Here is a 21,128-nt window from a genome sequence, read left to right on the forward strand (position 1 = left end):
TGTACTTATGTTGAATGTGTCTGGGGCCTTCTTTGTGAGCAAAAACTACAATTTAATTCAGGGGTGATGCTGGGAAGACATACAAGATACTACTCAGCCACCACCATTTAAGAGAAAAGTCACCAGCAGGCTAATCCCAAACAGCTCATTGCCTATCTGCTCCCTTTCCCAGGGATTTTCCTGTTTTTGCCCAATCGTGCAGCAGATGCTCTTGAGTCTCATGCACACCTGAGAATCTTTTGTGCTGGTTACTGCAATAGTTCCTCTGAAGCACCACTGTTACCAGTACAAAGGATTCTGGTATGCATTTAAGAAATGGAAGGTCCCCACTACAGATAAATCAGCCAGAAAGCAAGATACCCTTTTGGGTAAGAAATGACACGCAGGGAATGTTTGGTAGAAGGAAATGAGTAGCAAGACATGGAAGAGGTCTGTGGTTGAGGGCTAGTTTTTGCCTAGAAGGCCAACACACTAGGACCAAATCTTGTTGTATTCACTTAGGGCTAGGCTGTTGCACTTAGCCACAGTGTGTAGTAAAGGCTGATCTGGAACTGCACCATCCTAGGGGGAGCACTGAAGGTGGAGAGCAGGGATTGCATTTATGGCATCCCTATGGAAGTGCAAGGCATGGAAGCACTATTATCCCCAGTGTATAGATCGAAAATTGGCTAAATGACTTGGCCAGTGTCTCACAGAATGTCTGTCAAATGACTAACTAAATGGCAACAGAACCCAGATTCATAGATGCTCAGAAACTGCTCAGAAACTGCTGAGGCACTCAGATACTACAGTATCTAGATACATAAATACTAGAGTTGGTAACATTTTTTTTCCAGTGGAAGAGTTTTCCTTTGGAAAATGCTGATTTGATTAAATTGAAATGTTTTGTGGGAATGTATCGATTTCATTGACATTTTTGACCAAAAATTATCGAAACATTTTATTTGGGTAAAGTCAAAATCTTTAGTTTCCATATGGCCAAAGCACTTCATTTCAACATTATTGTTTCAACTTTTATGCTGTATGAAGTTCAATATAACATACTGTAATATAGTCAAAATGAAACATTTTCGTAAGATCATTTAGATATTTCTGAAATGAAAATTTTCCCACTTTGTGGAAAACGTCTTTTCATTATGATTTAGGATGAATGGAAATTTTGAAATGTCAGAATTCCTCATGGATTTAAAATTCTGAGTTTCAACCAGCTCTAATAAGTATCTACATAGCCAGAACATTCTCCTGAGTGCCAATCTAGTACCTTAATCACAGACTATCTCAGAGAAAAGTCATTACACAATACTAATGCAGCATGTAAAACTGCAATTCAACAGCAGGCTATTAAAGATACACAATGAAGATTATTATTGTTGGAAACATGGGCAGTATTGAGCAGAAAATTGTTCTGAGCTTCCTTGAAGTGTGTATTATTTAAGTATAACTGCTCATTGGAGAGAAATGAAGATTATGTTTGGAAAATAATCTACTCTTGCTGTTACTGTCATCCATTTAGGAAGAACCTCTGGTCACCTTACAGCAAATATCAAACCAATTATCTGTAAAAATGAAATAAATCAGATGGGAGTGATCATTTTGTTATTCTGCCTTCATTAGATAAATCTATGTATAAAAATAAAATCAGTGAGATTAAGAGCCCCCGTCCTGCAGCCCTTGTTTAAATGACTAATCCTTCCTCGGGTGAATAGTCTGGTTTTAAATCCCTGGAAATTAATGCCAGTTACCTTAGGCCCACTGATTTCATTTGGGAAGCTGGTTGTATGAATAAATTTTCCAGAATTACTCTCTTAAATCACACCTCTCCATGTTTTCTTTGAAGCTTAGAAAACTGGTGGCTCTGATAGCACACAATATAGTTAACTCTTCCACAAGATGCAGTAAACTTGTATGCATTAATAATCATTTATGTTAATCCAGTCCTCTTGCCAGGTTTTGGTCTTTCAAAGCTTAAAAATAATATATCAACACACACACACGCATACACATGAACCAGCAAGACATCTACATAGCAAAAACAGAGTGGAGAGACTTTTACAGAAATCCTCATCTTTCCCCCCCCCCCCCTTCCTAGTCATCCTAACTTAGAGGTAGTGGGAGGCCAGCCTGGAGTGCACAGTGCTTCAGCTGTCTCCAGCTAAAGTGCAGAACCTTGAGTACTATTATCAGCTGGCAAAGATTAGAGCAGCTCCAAGGTGCTGTATCTTTCACCTGGGCGGAAACTTGGCACAGCAAAGAATCTGGCCTATAAATCTGACCGCGGGATTTACACAGCATTTCATGTTCCTGGTGAAGGGTTTGGTGCCAAAAGCCAACAATCGGGAGCCAAGTAATGACATATTTGCTTTTTTCTTCTTTTGTTACTATATAGAATATTTATTAAGGGTGGAAACAGTTTTCATTTTGGGATGATTCCTGGTTCCATTGTATCTCCTGCACACTCAAGGTGAAAAGCTGAAAACCTGAAAATAGTGGAGTTTGTCCTTGTAAACAGGAATAAAATTAGATTTGCACAAATTTGGTGCATAGCTCATCTTAGGAACCCTCAATTCCCCTGCCTCTCCACCCCAGTAGCTAAGTTTAAAAATACATTTAGGTCCTCTAAGGTAGAAGCTGCTGTACCACTGAAAATGCATATAATTATTTGATGAAAAATGCCAAAATTTGAATATTATTCACAAAATATAATTCAACCAACTATAGGGCTGGTTGAATAAATGAAGTACTTATTCACAAATAGCACATATGTTTGGTAAAATCATGATCTGTTCACAAACAGGAATATTCAAATGAAATGAATGAAGTATCATGGTCCAACCTCTTCACTAAAGGAACACACAATAATTTACTTATAATGCACCCCTAATTATACAATTGTGGGGGTGAAATTTATTCCTCCCATAACTAGTGAACAACATATGACCTGACACAAGACCCTTGTATTGTTACCTTTGGTGGCCTAACTGCACAAACTTCTCTTAGTTCCTCTACCAATCATACTGAGCTGTTTGCCCCCACAGTACTCTATGGCAGTGAGCCCTGCCTGTTAATCATATTGATTATTACAGTGATATTTTGGTCTCCTATGCAAAATCGGAGTAAAAGGGTTTTGTGTGTGGGGAACTTAAAAGATTTTGTGAGGGATCAGGTCCTTCTCCCTGTAAACCAAGGCAAAGAGAGGAGAACCTTGCAGCTTGGCCACAGGAGCTACTAAAGCCCATGGCCTGCAGTGGCAGCTGTGGCTTACTGCATTACATGCAGGTAGCGCAAGGTCACATCTTGCCACTTTCATCGGTGTTGAGAGAGCTGCTCAGTATTCATCTCTGTGTCCATCAGAGACTCCCTGTGTGGCCTCCCTGTTTCCTGACCTCATGCACAATGGAAATGAAGTAGCGCTGTTGATTAATCGCGGTTAACTCAAAAAAATTAATCCTGATTAATCGCAGTTTTAATCGCACTGTTAAACAATAAAATACCAATTTAAATTTATTAAATATTTTGGATGTTTTTCAATATTTTCATATATATTGTATTCTGTAATTGAAATCAAAGTTTATATTATTTTTCATTATAAATATTTGCACTGTAAAAATGATAAACAAAAGAAATAGTATTTTTCAATTCACCTTATCCAAGTACTGAGGTGCAATCTCTTTGTTGTGAAAGTGCAACTTACAAATGTAAAGATTTTTTTGTTGTTATATAACTGCACTCAAAACCAAAACAAGGTAAAACTTCAGAGCCTACAAGTCCACTCAGTCCTACTTCTTGTTCAGCCAATCACTAAGACAAACAAGTTATTTTACATTTACAGGAGGTAAAGCTGCACTCTTCTTATTTACAGTGTCACCAGAAAGTGAGAAAAGGCATTTGCATGGCACTTTTGTAGCTGGCATTGAAAGATGTTTACGTGCCAGACGTGCTAAACATTCATATGCCCCTTCATGCTTCGGCCACCATTCCAGAGGACATGCTTCCATGCTGATGACGCTCGTTTAAAAAAATAATGCATTAATTAAACTTGTGACTAAACTCCTTGGGGGAGAATTGTATGCCCCCTTCTCTGTTTTATCCACCTTCTGCCATATATTTCATGTTATAACAGTCTCAGATGATGACTCAGCACATGTTGTTCATTTTAAGAACACTTTCACTGCAGATTTGACAAAATGCAAAGAAGGTACCAGTGTGAGATTTCTAAAGAAAGCTACAGCACTCGACCCAAGGTTTAAGAATCTGAAGTGCCTTCCAAAATCTGAGCGGGACGAGGTGTAGAGCACGCTTTCAGAAATCACTGAAGAGCAACACTCCGATGCCAAAACTACAGAACCTGAACCACCAAAAAAAGGAAAATCAACTTACTGCTGGTGGCGTCTGACTCAAATAATGAAAATGAACATGTGTTGGTCTGCACTGCTTTCGATTGTTATCGAGCAGAAACCGTCATCAGCATGGACGCATGTCCCTTGGAATGGTGGTTGAAGCATGAAGGGACATATGAAATTTTAACGCATTGGGCATGTAACTATCTTGCTATGCTGGCTACTACAGTGCCATGAGAACACCTGTTCTCACTTTCAGGTGACATTGTAAACAAGAAGAGGGCAGCATTATCTCCTGCAAATGTAAACAAATTTGTTTGTCTGAGTGATTGGCTCAACAAGAATTAGGACTGAGTGGACTTGCAGGATCTAAAATTTTACATTGTTTTATTTTTCAATGCAGTTTTTTTTAACTTAATTCTACATTTGTAAGTTCAAATTTCATGATAAAGAGATTGCACTACAGTACTTGTATTAGATGAATTGAAAAATAATATTTCTTTTGTTTTTTTTACAGTGCAAATACTTGTAATCAAAAATAAATATAAAGTGAGCACTGTACTTTGTATTATGTGTTGTAATTGAAACCAATATATTTGAAAATGTAGAAAACATCCAAAATATTTAAATAACCTGGTCTTCTATTATTGTTTAACAGTGCAATTAATCACGCAATTAATTTTTTTAATCACATGATTAATTGTGATTACATTTTTAATCGCTTGACAGCCCTAAAATGAAGCATTTCTGCTAAAATTAATCCCTTCTTGTATTGTAAGATGGGGTAAAGAGGAGAACTTGGCTGGCCTTTTCTGTATTTCTGATCCTTACTTGTCTTTCCAACCTGCCAAAAATAGTTCTAGTCTTTAGAGTCTTTCTCCCATGGAAGCCCTTCCTGCTATTAATTCTGTTTTTCAGAGGACTGTCAATATTTCTGCTATGTCTTATTTGAGATGAGATTGTCATGTGTGAATTTACTGTTCAGCATAAGGACATACCATTGATTTATATGTAATGTCTCAATTCTCTATCCCTTCCTTAACACAGCCCAACAGCTTAGTTACTCTGACTGCTTAAGCAAACTTAATAGCTTAGTTACTCTGACTGCTTAAGCAAACTGGGCTGTCCACAATGACACCTAGAGCTTTTCCTCAAATGTTACAAATACTTCAGAACTGATCACAATGTGTATGGATAGTTTCAGCTGTTCCTTGCACTTTCACTCGTATAAATTGAATTTCAGCCGTAGGTGTGCCATGCCATCATCTAGTTTTGTTCAGTCCCTTTGGTGTGTGCCTTGCAATCCTTCCTTTATTGACTAATTACATCGTTTTGTGTTGCCAGCAGATTTTCAACCCTTCTTCGAGGTTGCTAGTAAATAAATTGAAGAACACTAGTCAGTGCTGGTTTTGGGCTACACCACTACCAGCCTCTTGCTATAGAACAGGCCATTTATTCCTAATCTACGCTTTCTATCTCTCAGCTAGTTTTTAATCCATGATTGAGAATTACATCTTACCCCGTGGGTACGAAATTGGCTGAACAGCATCTCACTGTTACCTTGTGCTCTCCTCACATCTGTTCATTGTACCCACCTGTTGTCTCTTTTGGACAGAGGCTATCTTTTTGTTGTGTATGTTTACAGAACCTAGCACAATAGGGCCTCAAACATTAACTGGGCCTGTAAAGGCTACCGCAATACAAGTAAATAAACATATGAATAGTCATACTAATTCTGAGGGACTTTATATCACCAGCCCTTAGACTTTCAAAGTCAATTATATCCAATGGTTCTTCTTTCTCATTCAGTGAATTATGACAGGTTAGAGAGATACCATTTAGCTTAGCAGAAGTTGTGCTGGTTTTTCCCCATTATAGTCGTTGAGGTGCCTTCTAACTCTAATGATTTTTGTCAACTATGTTCCCTAGCACTGAAATGCTGCTCTCCAGTCCATACTTCTCAGGATCCCCTTTATTATTGTTTTCAAAGGTGGGCTGTCTCAGGGTGCCTCTGTTACTACCCAGTGAACCTCTTTGCCTAGCTAGCTCTGGTAGTTTCACAGCCAGCCATACACACTGGGCTGCTTATCTTATACCAAGGTGTGTATTTACTCCTCTCTTACATAGTAATACCATGCAATGCAGTCTTACAGCCAGGGAAGGCTTCCCTGCAGCGCATGCAAACTGTTTGCTTCCTTCTGACCTCCTCCTGAGCTGCCCCTTGCTTCCTGTTTCCTCCCCCTATGTTCTCTCCAATTACCTTGCTAGCCCAGTGCTCACAATGCCCTCCAGAAAGTGTATAATTGCCCTCAGCTGGACCTGCAGCCTTCTCCATATTGTCAGTGTTCAGCGTGCTGCTGATAGCACTCTGTCACGTGGGAACAAAGTTCTATTCACTTCTCTGTATAGCAGCCATTTTTGTCTGCTTTTAAAGGAGACTAAGGGAGTTAGGTGCCCAACTCCTGTTAAAATTCAGTGGAATATCAGCATCCCTGGGGTTCGTTTGAAAAGCCCAGCCTGTAATGATAAACTACATAGCTTTTGTTAGCATCCCAGGTGCATGTCCATTCACCGAGAGCTCTCCTCAACAGCCTGCAAGTATCCCATGTGGAACAAAACTGTACAGGTGATGTGGATGCTCAGCTCAAGATCCTTGTACCCTATTCCTCAGAGCCACACTGGAATCAGACCCACATTGCTTTCACTATTATTTATTTGTCCTCTGGTAGCACCTAAAGCCCCAGTCCTGGACCATGGCCCCATTGAGCTAGGTGCTATACAAACACAGAACAAAAAGCTAGTTCTCATCAAGCCTTCTGCACCTGTGGAAGGGACTAAGGAGGGAAGGCAAGTTCTGGCCAAAGTTGATGTTCTGTTCAGTTATCACCTAGCTTCACTCAGACTGAATTTGCATGGTGAAATGATATATTTTTAGCCTGACTGAACACCTGCACCTTGCCATTTAACCACACAGGCTTTTTTGTTTAGTTCACTTTTTTGCTTCCTTTTTGTGTTGTGGGCTACACAGACCTTCTGTCTCGCCACTAAGATATTCTCAAACAGCCTCTATACTGCTTCTATGAATTTTAATTTCCTAATTTTCCCCTTCAGGCTGTTAATAACTAACTTCCTATTTTAAAAAAAATCACCATTTTGAAATTGAGTGCCATGGTAGTATTCCTTGGTATGATCCCCCTGTGAGGATGTGGGACTTAATTACTGTATATTATGGTCAGTCTTAGTGGCTCAAACACACTTGCTTCTTAAAATTCAGCTGTAAGTCAAGTTTCTCCCCTTTAAACGCTCACACAAACTATTGGTTATGGTAGTAAGAAATTGTTTTCCAAGTCATGCCCTCATGTGACATTGTTTACTCAGTATTTGGGTAGCTGAAATTACACATTACCATTCTACTAGCTTCTATTGCCTTTCTAATCTCACATACATTTCTGGACCATATCCTAAGACATTGGTTCTCAAACTTTTGTACTGGTGACCCCTTTCACATAGCAAGCCTCTCAGTGTGCCCCCCACCTCTTTATACATTAAAAACACTTTTTAATATATTTAACACCATTAGAAATGCTGAGGCAAAGTGGGATTAGGGGTGGATGCTGATGGCTTGCGACCCTCCCATATAAGAACCTCATGACCCCCTGAGGGATCCTGACCCCCCAGTTGAGAACCCCTGTCCTAAGCTTTCACTAGGGTCCCTTTGCATTGTAGAACCTATAAAAGGAACATCATACCAGTTCCAAATGGGCAGGTGAAGATTCCCTTTACTTCATACACTCTCCTCCACTTTTGTATCATGTTGTGGGTGGAACCACAACATGATGCCCTGTGGCAAACCTGAACCCGTGGAACATCCTTTAGGGCAGTGTTCCTCCACCTTTTTGATACCAGGGACTGGCTTGTTGCCTTCCTAAACTGTGCCAGGGAGATCTCAGGGGCCATGCCAGTCCATGGATCGGTTGTTGAGAAACACTGCTCTAGAGAAAAGGAGTACTTGTGGCACCTTAGAGACTAACCAATTTATTTGAGCATAAGCTTTCGTGAGCTACAGCTCACTTCATCGGATGTAGTGAGCTGTAGCTCACAAAAGCTTATGCTCAAATAAATTGGTTAGTCTCTAAGGTGCCACAAGTACTCCTTTTCTTTTTGCGAATACAGACTAACACGGCTGTTACTCTGAAACTGCTCTAGAGGACTCTACTGGCTAGTATAAGTTAGAGCAGCCCTTAGGTTGCTCTAATTTATGTCCAGGGCAGGTTCAGCCCCAAGGTCAAGGACAAGGATGATGATGGCTTACCACGGCTTTTGCTTTCCCCCATAGTTGTTCCCTTTGACTTCATCTTTGTTCTTATTGAGAGCCCCATGTGCATCCTAATTTTAATAAACTCAGATTTGTATTCCTGCTGAATCTACCTCCTAAGTATTCTTCTCTACACAGAAAACCTATTCTTCCTAAGACACTCTCTCTATATCCCATAGATTCTTTAATACGTAGTAATACTTCTCTTCCTCTTCTACCAAAACCATTTTTCTAGTATAAATTGCAGCCAGAAATCATGGTATAATGCAGTTCATTCTCATCTAACCAGTACGTGAAAGCCAACCTATTTGTGTTTTCAAGCTTCCTGCATTGGTACAGAGGCATTTGTAGTCTTTATGTGTAATGATGCACTCATCTATATGTAATCCTTTGCACTGGGATGCCTATATTGGATTTCTCTGCCTTTCTTCTGGTGCAACCTAAATTAGAGCATGCCCTCTGATGCCTCAGATGTGAAATGTGAAGGAGAGCAAGGAAGACTACAACAAGGTGGAAAAGCTCAGGAGTTACCCTCTATTTTGGGACCCAGAAGAGGCTCCTCTGTAGCCATGCCACACATTGGAGGAGCTCAGCAATTTGGAGGAGGGAAATTCAAAGGGGTGGCTGGGCAGTAGTCGTTGTTGGTGGCAGGCTTCCCTCTGAACTGGGTTGCTATTCATGCAGATATCTGTCTTGAAGTTAATGCTGATCCTAGCAGCTGTAACTTCTACTCCATTGCACTTCCTTTTTGTCTGAGAGGGCCATTCCACAGTATTCATACAATATTTAAAACCAGAGTGAAATCAGGTTTGGATAGGATACATTTGGATACCCCTCTTGATAAGCTCTGTGATGCTTAGCTCACCCAAACAGAACCTTGGAATCTCTTGAGCTTGAGAGACACACAGAACTAATAGGGACAGTCTTTGTCTTAAACCTTTAGAAATATGCTTAGCTGACAACAATACTGGCCTAAACAAACTGTTCCAGAGATTACAGTACCTAGTTGCACAGCTAATGGGAAATTTCTGTGTAACCTAGTTCTGACAGAGAAACAAACAGGCTCCCAAGGATTAATTTACATTTGACATTGCTTGCATAAAAGAAGGGAGTCTTTGTAATAATTAGCCAATGAGAGTAAGAATTTAGGCAATGGAAGAAAATGAATAGCTGATTACAAAAATAGCACATGCTCAGTAATCATAGTGAAGTTACAGTAGCAACAAAATGTTTTTCTAACTTAGATACACCTGAAAAATTATTCTTCAGCAATGGCAGCATATTATTGTACATATCTGCTCACTATGATCCTCATTCTTGTCCCGCATTTTTAGATCCTCCCTGCCCCTCCCCCAAAACCCAACAATGGGCATGCCATATGTCTGCCTTCCTGTGGGGAACAAATAGTGGAGCGAATATATAGAGGGAATCCACAACATACTGTTGTGATGTTCCCCTGATGTTATCTGGACCAGTGATCTGTTAGGTCACTCCAATCCTTGGCTCTGGGAGCCAGCCTTACCCTGCTCTGCTGTGAGAACCCCCACTCCTGGGCTGTTCCCGCACACCCTCTGGCATGTAAACTGCTTGGATTGTGCAACCAAATGACACTAGTCAATATCTCCAGTCCCAGACACAACCCTAGGAACCACTGTCTTGCAGTGTCCAGTTATGTACGCTGGATGCTGCAAGCTTATATGAGTTCGTCAATTTAACAAAGAAATTGATATGTACCAGGCTTGTTATCCCAAGGGGAGTCTCTGACACGCTTCAAACCATCGCACTGCTTCAAGTAGAATAAACAAACACATTTATTAACTACAAAAGATAGATTTTAAGTGATTATAAGTCAAAGCACAGCAAGTCGGATTTGGTCAAATGAAATAAAAGCAAAACGCATTCTAAGCTGATCTTAAAACTTTCAGTGCCCTTACAAACTTAGATGCTTCTCACCACAGGCTGGCTGTTGCCCTTCAGCCAGGCTCTCCCCTTTGATCAGCGCTTCAGTCACTTGGTGATGATGTCTGTAGATGGTGGTGGAAGAGAGAGGAGGAACATGGCAAACATTTCTCCTTTTTATCATGTTCTTTCTTCCCTCTTGGCTTTGTCCCCCCCGCCCCTTCAGGGTCAGGTGAGCATTACCTCATCATAGTCCCTGACTGACCAAGGGAAGGGGGATAACTCACTCAAGAGTCCAACAGATCCTTTGTTGCTGCCTATTCTAGTGTCCTTTGTTCCTGTGAGGCTGGGTTGGGTTTTTCCCATACATGCCCTGATGAGGTGTGAACTGCCCCTCTGTTTCTGGAGAGTTTTGCCTGGGCTTGTTTTAAACCACAAGGACACATTTTCAGCCTCATAACTATATACATGAAATTAAAACCTATAACATTACTATAACAACAATGCTCAGTGCATCATAAGCCTTCCAAAGACAGGACAAATTTTGCATTGGATACCACACAATCATTTTATAAGGATGAACATGGAGATGCAGGGGGTTCCCCCAGGCACAGAGTGTCACAACTGTGAAGTTTAAATCCCCAGCCATATTCTTCACAGAAGTGTGGAGAAGAGCTCAGTGTGAGAAGAGCACAACTGGGAGGCTCATGAGCAGAGCTAATCCTCAGGACCACATCACCATGTTAAAGGGGTGCCATGGGCCATGGCTGCTAGCTGGACTGGGGGAAGTGGCTACAGCCAGGTTGTGCAGGTGCTTCATGCTGCATTCTGTTCTCTCAACCAATGTGCTGTTGCCTTGTGCAGACTTTTTCTGTCAGGGCCCAGTCCTGCTGCCACTGAAGTCAATAGACGTTTGCCTTTGAGGGAGCATGAGCTGGCCTGTAATTGCCTTTCCAGTCCCAGCTGCTTAGTTTACTATTAAAACTGTCATTTGACTAGTGCAGAAGGAATGGTTCTTTATGTTTGTCCAAATACTAAATGAGGATTTCATAATTCCTCTTATAACAGTTAAAGAAAGTAAAAAAAAAAATATAATACTTTTTAATGTAGAAAAACTGGGCAAATTATTCCCTATTGTGTAAATGAATAACATACTTGTAGTCAGGGCTGGATTAAGGCTAAATGGGGTTTAGATCCACCAAACCTTTGTGTGTCTATCTCCCTAGACAGATGGCTTGCTCAGCCTCCCCTTCCCAAACAGACTCTTCCTCCCAAGTGTGAGCCTGTTCCCTTCCTCAGAAGGGAAACAGACCAACTCACCCTAATAGGTAACTGGCTCCCATTTGCCCACCACAACCACTGAGCACAGATCTCAAAGGTCCTACACCAATCTGTACTGTTAATCAGATGTGTCATCATAAATAATGAACTGTGATTTATTCCATAGGGAGCTTTTCCATACGGCATCTCAGGAGGGGTCTGTCACTCAGATGACAGTTGGATATGGGAATGTGGCAGTAAAGGACAGGGCTAATAGTGAGTCAAGTCAGACATAGCTTAGAAGACTAGGTAACATTGCAATCCAGAGTTTGCACTGCTGGATGTCTGCAGCCAGGTACCTGATATAGCACTTCCTGACTAGGTTTCTCGATGTGTAAGAATAAGACTGGCTGACATCAGAGCTTAACTGATCGCTTTTGTTCTCTGTGAATTCATGACCCCTTTGAGCTGCACAGAACAGCCATTGACCTAGTCAGGAGTGAACTTTTACAAGATTCTGTGACTCTGTTTGTTATGGAGAGAAGCTGACTGCCAGAACTAATAAACCTATCAGCAGTACTGAGAATGCCTCTGATTCCATGTCAGGCTCCAGCACCCTAGGGCCCCATCTTTTCATTCAGACATAAAAGATCTTGCTCTGGTGGCCTGGAAACAGAAAAGCATGGTTTTCTAAATCAGGGTTGGTCACTCATTCTAAAGTTGCAGGTACATTATTAACATAGGGCCTGAAGCTCAGGTCCTTACTGAGTTTGTATTCAGTCCTTACTTACTGATGCAAATCACAAGTTAATGTCAGAGGGGATTTTGTCTGAGTAAAACCATAAGGACTGAGATCAGTGTGTGTTTGGCTTAAGGAAGAATGGAGCAAAAACTAAGTAAGGTCCTTAGGATTCAGAGTAACAGCCGTGTTAGTCTGTATTCGCAAAAAGAAAAGGAGTACTTGTGGCACCTTAGAGACTAACCAATTTATTTGAGCATGAGCTTTCGTGAGCTATAGCTCACTTCATCGGATGCATACCGTGGAAACTGCAGCAGACTTTATATATACACAGAGAATATGAAACAATACCTTCTCCCACCCCACTGTCCTGCTGGTAATAGCTTATCTAAAGTGATCAACAGGTTAGGCCATTTCCAGCACAAATCCAGGTTTTCTCACCCTCCACCCCCCCACACAAATTCACTCTCCTGCTGGTGATAGCCCATCCAAAGAGACAACTCTTTACACAATGTGCATGATAATCAAGTTAGGCCATTTCCTGCACAAATCCAGGTTCTCTCACTCCCTCACCCCCCTCCAAAAACCCACCCCCATACACACACAAACTCACTCTCCTGCTGGTAATAGCTCATCCAAACTGACCACTCTCCAAGTTTAAATCCAAGTTAAACCAGAACATCGGGGGGGGGGGGGAGGGGAATTAAAAACAAGAGGAAATAGGCTACAGAAAGAAATATTTCTCCTAGGCTCAATCTAGTATCTGAGTTTCTTAGTGATACTTAAGAAGAAACTTCTCTCTAACTTATGGCAGAACAAGTCAATTTCATCAGTGCAGTGTTATTTATTTACCATTTTTAAAGTTTCAGTTCACTTTGAAAGGAACTTGCTACTAACTTGCCACTCATCCAGCTACAATAAAATCCTCTGAATTATTATTTTCTCCTCCAAGGAAAATAAGTTCTTCTTTGACAGCTAAGGACCTTTTCCTAGTTTTATAAATAGTTTATGAAAATACTTCTCATTGTGCATCCGAATGGCAGAGTAGCAGAGTAGCTGACTCTTTCTGGCTCAATAAAAACATCATAACCAGTGAAAATCAAAACTTTAACGGAGTAAATTGTACAGAACCTTTCCTGTTGTACTGACAGTCTCAGCTTGTTTTTCCTCTGAATGATGGATGCTTTAAAACCACATAATGATAAACTGCCAGTACAGTCTAGTGATTTTAGTCTATTATTTTACCAGATCTGTGGTTATAGTCATATCAGTCTGGGGTATCACCAGTATGTGTTCTTTATATGACTGCCTCACATTAGAGTAAAATGAAGGTTAGCAGAATATTGTGCATTAGTCTGATAAGGATCAAAATGTTAGCATCACTCTCAGAATAGTGAATATAAATTGGTGCATGTTGGATGGAAAGTGAAGCTATGAAATGTACAGTTACAAAGGCATCATATATTTGTATTATAAAAATCTTCAGAAGTGTTGGGATCAGTTCTTCAAGGTGGACATCCAACTCCCATGAATATTAACAGGAATTGTATGTTCTATCAATTGGGGAATGTAATCCTCAGAGTTCAAATTGTATAATCTCTGTTGGTAGATGGGTTTTCTTTTTTTTTTGCCATCAGTAGTTGTTTTTATTTTTGTATCTCATGTTGTTACCTGACTTTTGTATGCCTAACCATATTACAAATAAAACAACTAACAAACAAAAGAACACACACACACACAAAGAGTAAAAAATAAATGGTAGTTTGAAAACAATGCTTTCCTAAGAGCAGAATTGTTTTTCCACTTGTTTTCTGATGTCTCCCTTTCTTGGTTCCCCCTTGGTGTACCTATCTATTTACTTATATGGCCTCCATCAATTTAGCCTCTGAGTGATTCCCAAGTATATAAGACTAGAAGGAAGAGGTACAGTTTTGAACTCTCTTTCTTCCTCCCCTCCTGGAGGAGAATTAGCTTGATTAGTTTTTTAATGAAGCTATCCATCGGTTTATTTGTTTAAATGTGCATGTATAAAGTCATCAGTGCTAGAGCGAATGCAGTGAGGCATGGGGTCATTCTTATAGTATGATTTGTGGTCATTTCCCATTATGTTGCCTGTCTAATTCAGACTGTAAACTCCTGAGGACAAGGCCTTTGTCTCCTTCTTGTCTGTGAAGTGCCATGCACAATGTCTCCTGGAGCTCTTCCAGCAGGCACTGGGAACATTCTCACTGTAACCCCATTAGGAGCATGCACTGTGTGTTTACCTGAGGGGGTGGCACTGTCCCCCCATATTTTTCCTGCCACTCTCAGCTATGTAGTGGTCACTAGCAGAGAATAGCGCATGTGCTCAGGAGAATGCAGAGCCTCCCACTGTAGCTGGAGCGTGAGGGAGGGAAGGCTCCTTGCACATGCGAAAACCAGGCCCAATTTGTCCCTAACTAATGCTCATATGCGCCCATCTCTCATCACAGTTAAATTCAGGAGTCTTTTAATTCAACCCATCCTATTCCGCCCCTCTCTTATTCCCCATCTGCATCCATTTTTATCTCCTAGTAGTAACTGTCATCTCAGTGCTTTGTTTCTGCACCCACAAGGTGGCTCAAGCAACCCTCTGAAGCCAAGGGACAGAACCAGATACACAGAGTCCTGCACAGATACAAAATTTGTATCCTCATCTGATCGATGATCCACAAAAATGGTCTGTGGATGTGGATATCCACTACAGAGCTCTACAGCTACAAGAACACAAGAGCACTTGTCCTCCTCTGATGTGGACCGTAATCATCCTGATCTCCACCAGGTCACTGCAGCAGCAAGGTGCACTTCACAGCACAAATCCCCACCAGGGCTTCTGTTGCACAGGACGCACTTCACAGTATTTCTGCTCCTCCTTGTAGACTGGCCACAGCAAAATTTGACCACTAATGATTTTCTTAATAACGGAGCTACAGTTATCAGTCTTGTTACACCGAGATTGGGGCCCCATTGTACTAGACAACGTACAAACTTGTAGTAGACAGTCTCTGCCTTGAAGAGCTTACAGTCTAAATAGATAGGCAAGACACAGTGGGGAAGGCACAGAGAAGTGCAGTAATTTGCTCCCCAGTACACAGCAGGTCAGCTTCAGAAATAGAATCCAGGTCTCCTATACCCCAGTCTAGGGCCCTAGCTACTAGTCCAGTCTGCCTCTCAACAAGTAAAGGATGCTGATGTTGTGCTATATGGGGCTGGTACATTCTTCCCCCTCATTGAGGAAAATCTCAAGTCATGCATTTTCCTTTTAGAACTTCAGAAAACAACATGTTGCAACGTTGCTGTCGGAATGCAAAAAAAGTCAGATTACAAATGTTACCTCTTTGAACGTAACAACACATTGAATGTCATGGTGGCTTTAGCTCAGATCTGCCTGTTGACTTAGTCAAAGTAATGGGCTCTCTAAACGTTCAAGACCATTGTTACGGTCACAGAAAGAAAGGTTTATGCTGACATTTAAAATAATAGCAGTGATATGGGGTATTGTTTTCTGCAGTACCAAGGACATTACCATCACAATTACAGTCACTGGAATGTTATTCTTTTTTGGGTGTCTGTACAGACCTGTTTGTAGGAAGTAGATTTTTCCTTGTTAATTTCAAGGTTTGTCATGTTCATGAGGCTGCGTGAGCCCCCTCTAGTGGCTAACATAATATCTGCTAATCCAGTCTAGCGTTTTGGACAAATAGTCTGACTTAAGGTATAGCATTGCCTTCTAAACTAATTGGGTTGTATTAGTTCAAATTTTTCCTAGAGACAGTATTAGTAACTAAATTGTCCTTATTTGATCTTTTGTTTCGCTTTTTATAGAATCATTTAATATTAAAAAGTGAAAATGGAAATAAAGGTCATTTTGTGAAAGTTTCAAACTTATGAAAAAAACAAAGTTACCAAAGGACACATTTAAATAGTAAACTTAAACAAGATGATTTGCTCCTTCACACTGATTTGGTTCCAAGTAAGGTTTTATGAATGCAGGACGTACAGGGACACAACTTAGTTCTGTGTCTTGTTTTAGCTGGTAATTTATTTGCCTATAACTTCTGTAGCTATGGGTAAGTACCTTTTATATTAGCACTTCTAGATGCAACTGGACTTTCTAACGAAACTTAGCTTGGAGTTTTCTTTATCATGTCAAATATTTGTGTTCGGAATGAACAAAATGATCTAATATGCTAATTTTAAACAGTACATTTAAAGATTCTTTATTGAATGTTTCTGAAAGAATGATAATCAGATTTGTATGTTTGGTTTCTATCTGAGCTGAAATAAGGGATGAGGCAGCAGTCTGAGGGCCTGATCATGGGAGATGCTCAGCAATCTGAGCAAACTCGCTGGGAGTGGAGAGCAGTCATCCCTGCTTCGGGGTGCCAGGCAGAAATAGTAAGACAGAGAAAAACTCTATTTTAAAGACTATTTTTTGAGAAACTGGGAAAAATGCTAGATAAACAGGTGACATTTTCACTTCTCAGACACGTAACAGTGCAAAATATCGATCACTCGATTTTACAGCAGGGAATTAAATTTAGTTTTTTGTTGCTGTTTTATCTGCATGGAATGTGCCAGGTCTGCTCCTAGATAAACTTAAAAGCAGACATGCTTGAGTGGGGGAAACCTCTGCAATGCTATGGGCCACAGCCAAGGAGATAACATGTTATCATTAGTGCTGGAAACAGTCAGCTGTTTGAAATACATATTGCCATTGACTATATAAAGCTGTCAGTCTTCCCCTTTCTTTCTTTTCATTAACAGATTGCTTCTATGACAGGGATTCCCAATGCTTGCTGGGCAGCTGTACCAGTTTGCCAGAATAAGACCTCCCTTTTACCAGCCAGTGACTATTGCTTCCTGTTTACATGTGCAGCAACTAATTCAAGCCCTGATTTCACAAGCTTTTACTGGCGCTTTGGGGGGAAAAAGGCAGCATAATACACACTTATTATCCACCAATACCTTCATCTCTCGCATCTGCAAGCTGCCTGTCTCCACTTCTCCCCAGCCATGCTACCTGTGTTTACCTTTTCCCCATTTAACCTTTTCCCAACCCATTACGTTCAATGAGCATGGGGCGGAGGAGGGATTGTTGTTCAGTGATGAGGTCCCAGTAGTTCACCATTGCAGTGGTAGTTCATGAGACATGTACTATCAAGAAGGCACAGCCAGCCAATTAAAAGAACGTTAGGAAAATTTATGTCCACAGCTATATTCTAATGTGGCATATATGAATTTGAGGTTTGGAAGAGAGCTAGCTGGCAGTGAGAGGTAATGTCGATGGCTTGAGTTTACAGAGTTTATATCAGTGCCTCAAAATGAGGGAGTACACCATATGTAATGCACTGCTCCCACATTGATTCATGCCTTTGTCATGGATACTTGAGAGCTGAATGCAAGGCATCCTTTCTGTGGTTAAAATAGGAGGGTAGGCTATCAACAGTACCTTCTTTCTTACTGGACTTATAATGGTCATCATGGGATTCCATCTTCTATAATATGTGCTGGCTTTGTTAGCTAAAATCACCTTCCTGTTTTTCAGGTACACAGAAACTTTTACCTACTGGTGACATTCTCTGTATCGTTTTGTTTTAGCTCCATCTAATCCACTGGAACTCTACACGGTACAGCAGTATTGATGAAGCAGTGGGGAAGAAGCATGGTATAGCTATCATTGCTCTGTTCGTCCAGGTAAATATTTTACTGTGGTGATCACATGTTATCATTTGGCTCCTGTAAAAGAGTCCCCTTCTACTTTCTACCGTTAGTGATTTCAGAAAACAAAAGAAATCGACAGCTGCTTATATTCTATTACAACCAATGTTCCCTCTAATTTTTGACAGGCCGTGTGCGCAAAACATTTCTTCTGTGCAAGTTTTTGACAGGCTGTGTGTGTAAAAAATTGCTTCTGTGTAAATTTTTGTGCAAGCGGTGTTTTGCCATGTGCGCGGGGTTTAGGATCTGTGTGCGTGAGCACACACGCACAGCTTAAAGAGAACAGTGATTACAACAAGTGTTTGTCTACATGTATCTTCAGTGTATATGGTAACTAAAATGATATTTGATTAAAAGCAACATATTTAAAATAATGTAACTAAAGAATGGAAAACATGCCATCTAACCGCCTTGTCCTGCAGCCTTGTCATGGCATATAAGCTAAACAGCGGTGGGCTGGGTAGGTACTTGGATGACATACCTTTAAAGGTTTCAGAGTAACAGCCGTGTTAGTCTGTATTCGGAAAAAGAAAAGGAGGACTTGTGGCACCTTAGAGACTCACCAATTTATTTGAGCATAAGCTTTCGTGAGCTACAGCTCACTTCATCGGATGAAGAACAAAGAACACCTAGGTGGCAGCAGGAAGTGGTGTTGGAAATCTTACTCAGTCAGTGCTGAACACTAGCATGCTAGGTGGCACTGTGCTGCTGCAGGTGCTGTATAAAAACTGAAGTGCTGACCACATCTTTGCTCGTTAAAAGTCCCACAGCACTCTTAATATGAAATAGGCTGTTAGCGCTGATGTTCTGGCCAGACTTCTGCTTGGGTAATTACATCCAGGCTCCATCAATTCACCCTGAAGTTTCGATTGGAAAAGGAAATTCTTAAGTTTCTTCTCCTAAACTGTTGTGTACTGCGGCATGGTGCTACCTGTAAATGGTGGCAGTACAACACAGGTCTCTGCTGGGACAGGTGTGGAATCACACCCCTCCAGTGGGAACAGAAGGAGGTAGTGTGCCTCTGGATACAACACCTCCTAGATCTCTCAGGGACCAAGTCCACTTAAAGTTTGCTCCCTTCCACTCTTGGTCAGTCCTGTTATTCAGGTCCTGGGAGATACGTGGACAGGAGGAGTGTTGTGTGGATAAGTCTCCACTTAGTTTAGCACAGGCCAGTGCTGCCAATAGGGGTAACCCCGTAGAGAGTTTGTGCTAGACCCAAGGACACCACCATAGTGTGGCCTCTGCATAGGAGCATAAGGTGGGGAGAGACTTTTGGACTGGGAGATGCTGGGTGATGGTGGTCATGGGGCAGCCCTTCCTGAAAAGTCAAAAATAAAGGGGCTGTGTGGCCTGTTGGTGACCCTGGGAGTTAATTGTGGGATCATGTGATCTCCTGACTCTAAGTGACACTGAAGTGGCTTCAAGAGCTGTGAACCCTATGAACAAAGCCAACCAGTTTTGATTCCCAAAACCCCTGTGAACCCAAAGCATTGATTTCACACAGCCCTAGTCATGACAAGCAGTGAACAGTTCCATTTAAGGAGGTTCAAGGAAAAGAGTTATGATTTATGTTTTGATCAAATGGATTCCCTTTCACAGTTGTACTGTTAATTAGTCATATTCCATAATGAGCTTCTGAGCACCTCTGAGATTTACCTCTGTTTGAATGTAAAGGTACATTGGTTACAGACTCAGTGTTGAGATAGAATTGTTAAACAGTAATGCTAGAAATTCTCAGTTCTCTCAACTTCTTATCCTACAGGCTTATGTCAAAACTGCTTATGTAAGTCACCCTCTAATTCCAGCAGAGATAACCTTGGAGTCACTTACAGAGTTACATACCATTCTTAAATAAATCTTTGAAACTTAACCAGTATCTTTTTTTCTACTTCTGTCTCTTGCCTTAAGCATTCCATGATGTTTTCTTATTAGCCAAGAAAGGCTCCACATAATTAAAAATTGTCTAAAGAAACATCATAATTTGCTTTATGCTACTTATTAATGGTCCAGTGAGAAAATTAAGTCACATTTTCTTTTCACTTCTGTTAAAGGCAGAAAGAGTGATTTTTTTTCAGCCCCTGCTGTTTATAATCGCTTCTTGGAGGTTTCTAACTCCTACTGAAATTTTTTTCCTCCTAAAAACCTATATGCGCAAACACATGCCCGAGCACCCCCAAGACCACTAGTCAGTTGGAAATGTTGGGTGCATTTTTAAAATAACCTATTCCTGCCTTGGTGCAAGTTCCCCCTGCACTCCAGTTCCTCCCATCCACAGGCATTGATAAACATTTGGCAGATTAGAAAAAAAGTCAAATTTTAGTTCTTTCAATCTTGTCAACATTCTTATGAATGTAAAAACACCGCAGGGGCTTGTTCTGCTCTCACAATGCATGGTGTAAGTTAGGAATAACTCAGCTGAAATCATGATGCATGGTGACATCAAAATCAAGCCCAGAAAGTTTTATGAGTTCCTGATTTTTAGGGAGGGATTTTCAAAATCACCTACTTAAGAGCACGAGTCCCACTAAAAGTCAATGGGTCCTGTGCTCCTAGATCACTTACGTGCTTTTGAAAATGCTCCCCGTATTTTATTCTATTGCCCTTGTTATACAGGAGGTCTGACTAGATGATCACAATAGTCCCTTTTGGTCCTAGGAAACTGTAAATCTATTATTCTATTCTGTATAGACTTAGATAGACTCTGTATAGACCCTCACCATCTTAGTATCTTCCAATAAGGCATTAAGCAATGTGAGTAACATCTGTCATAAGTGGTTCATTCTTTCTCTCATCCTCTCCAGAGGGGGAGAACTGTGTGTGCAGTGAAGTTTTTTGG

General features: G+C 40.8%; 1 protein-coding gene across 1 annotated transcript in view; it reads left to right on the forward strand.

The window, feature by feature from the left end:
- The window catches only part of CA8 (carbonic anhydrase 8), a 54,263-nt gene that overhangs the window by 17,011 nt on the left and 16,124 nt on the right, over positions 1-21,128 (forward strand). The window contains exon 4 of the mRNA XM_077808990.1: positions 18,170-18,265. Coding sequence (XP_077665116.1) covers positions 18,170-18,265 — 96 coding nt within the window. The remainder of the gene's footprint in view (positions 1-18,169; positions 18,266-21,128) is intronic.

The sequence above is a fragment of the Eretmochelys imbricata genome, chromosome 2 (genome assembly GCF_965152235.1).
Source record: "Eretmochelys imbricata isolate rEreImb1 chromosome 2, rEreImb1.hap1, whole genome shotgun sequence".
Lineage (NCBI taxonomy): Eukaryota > Metazoa > Chordata > Testudines > Cheloniidae > Eretmochelys > Eretmochelys imbricata.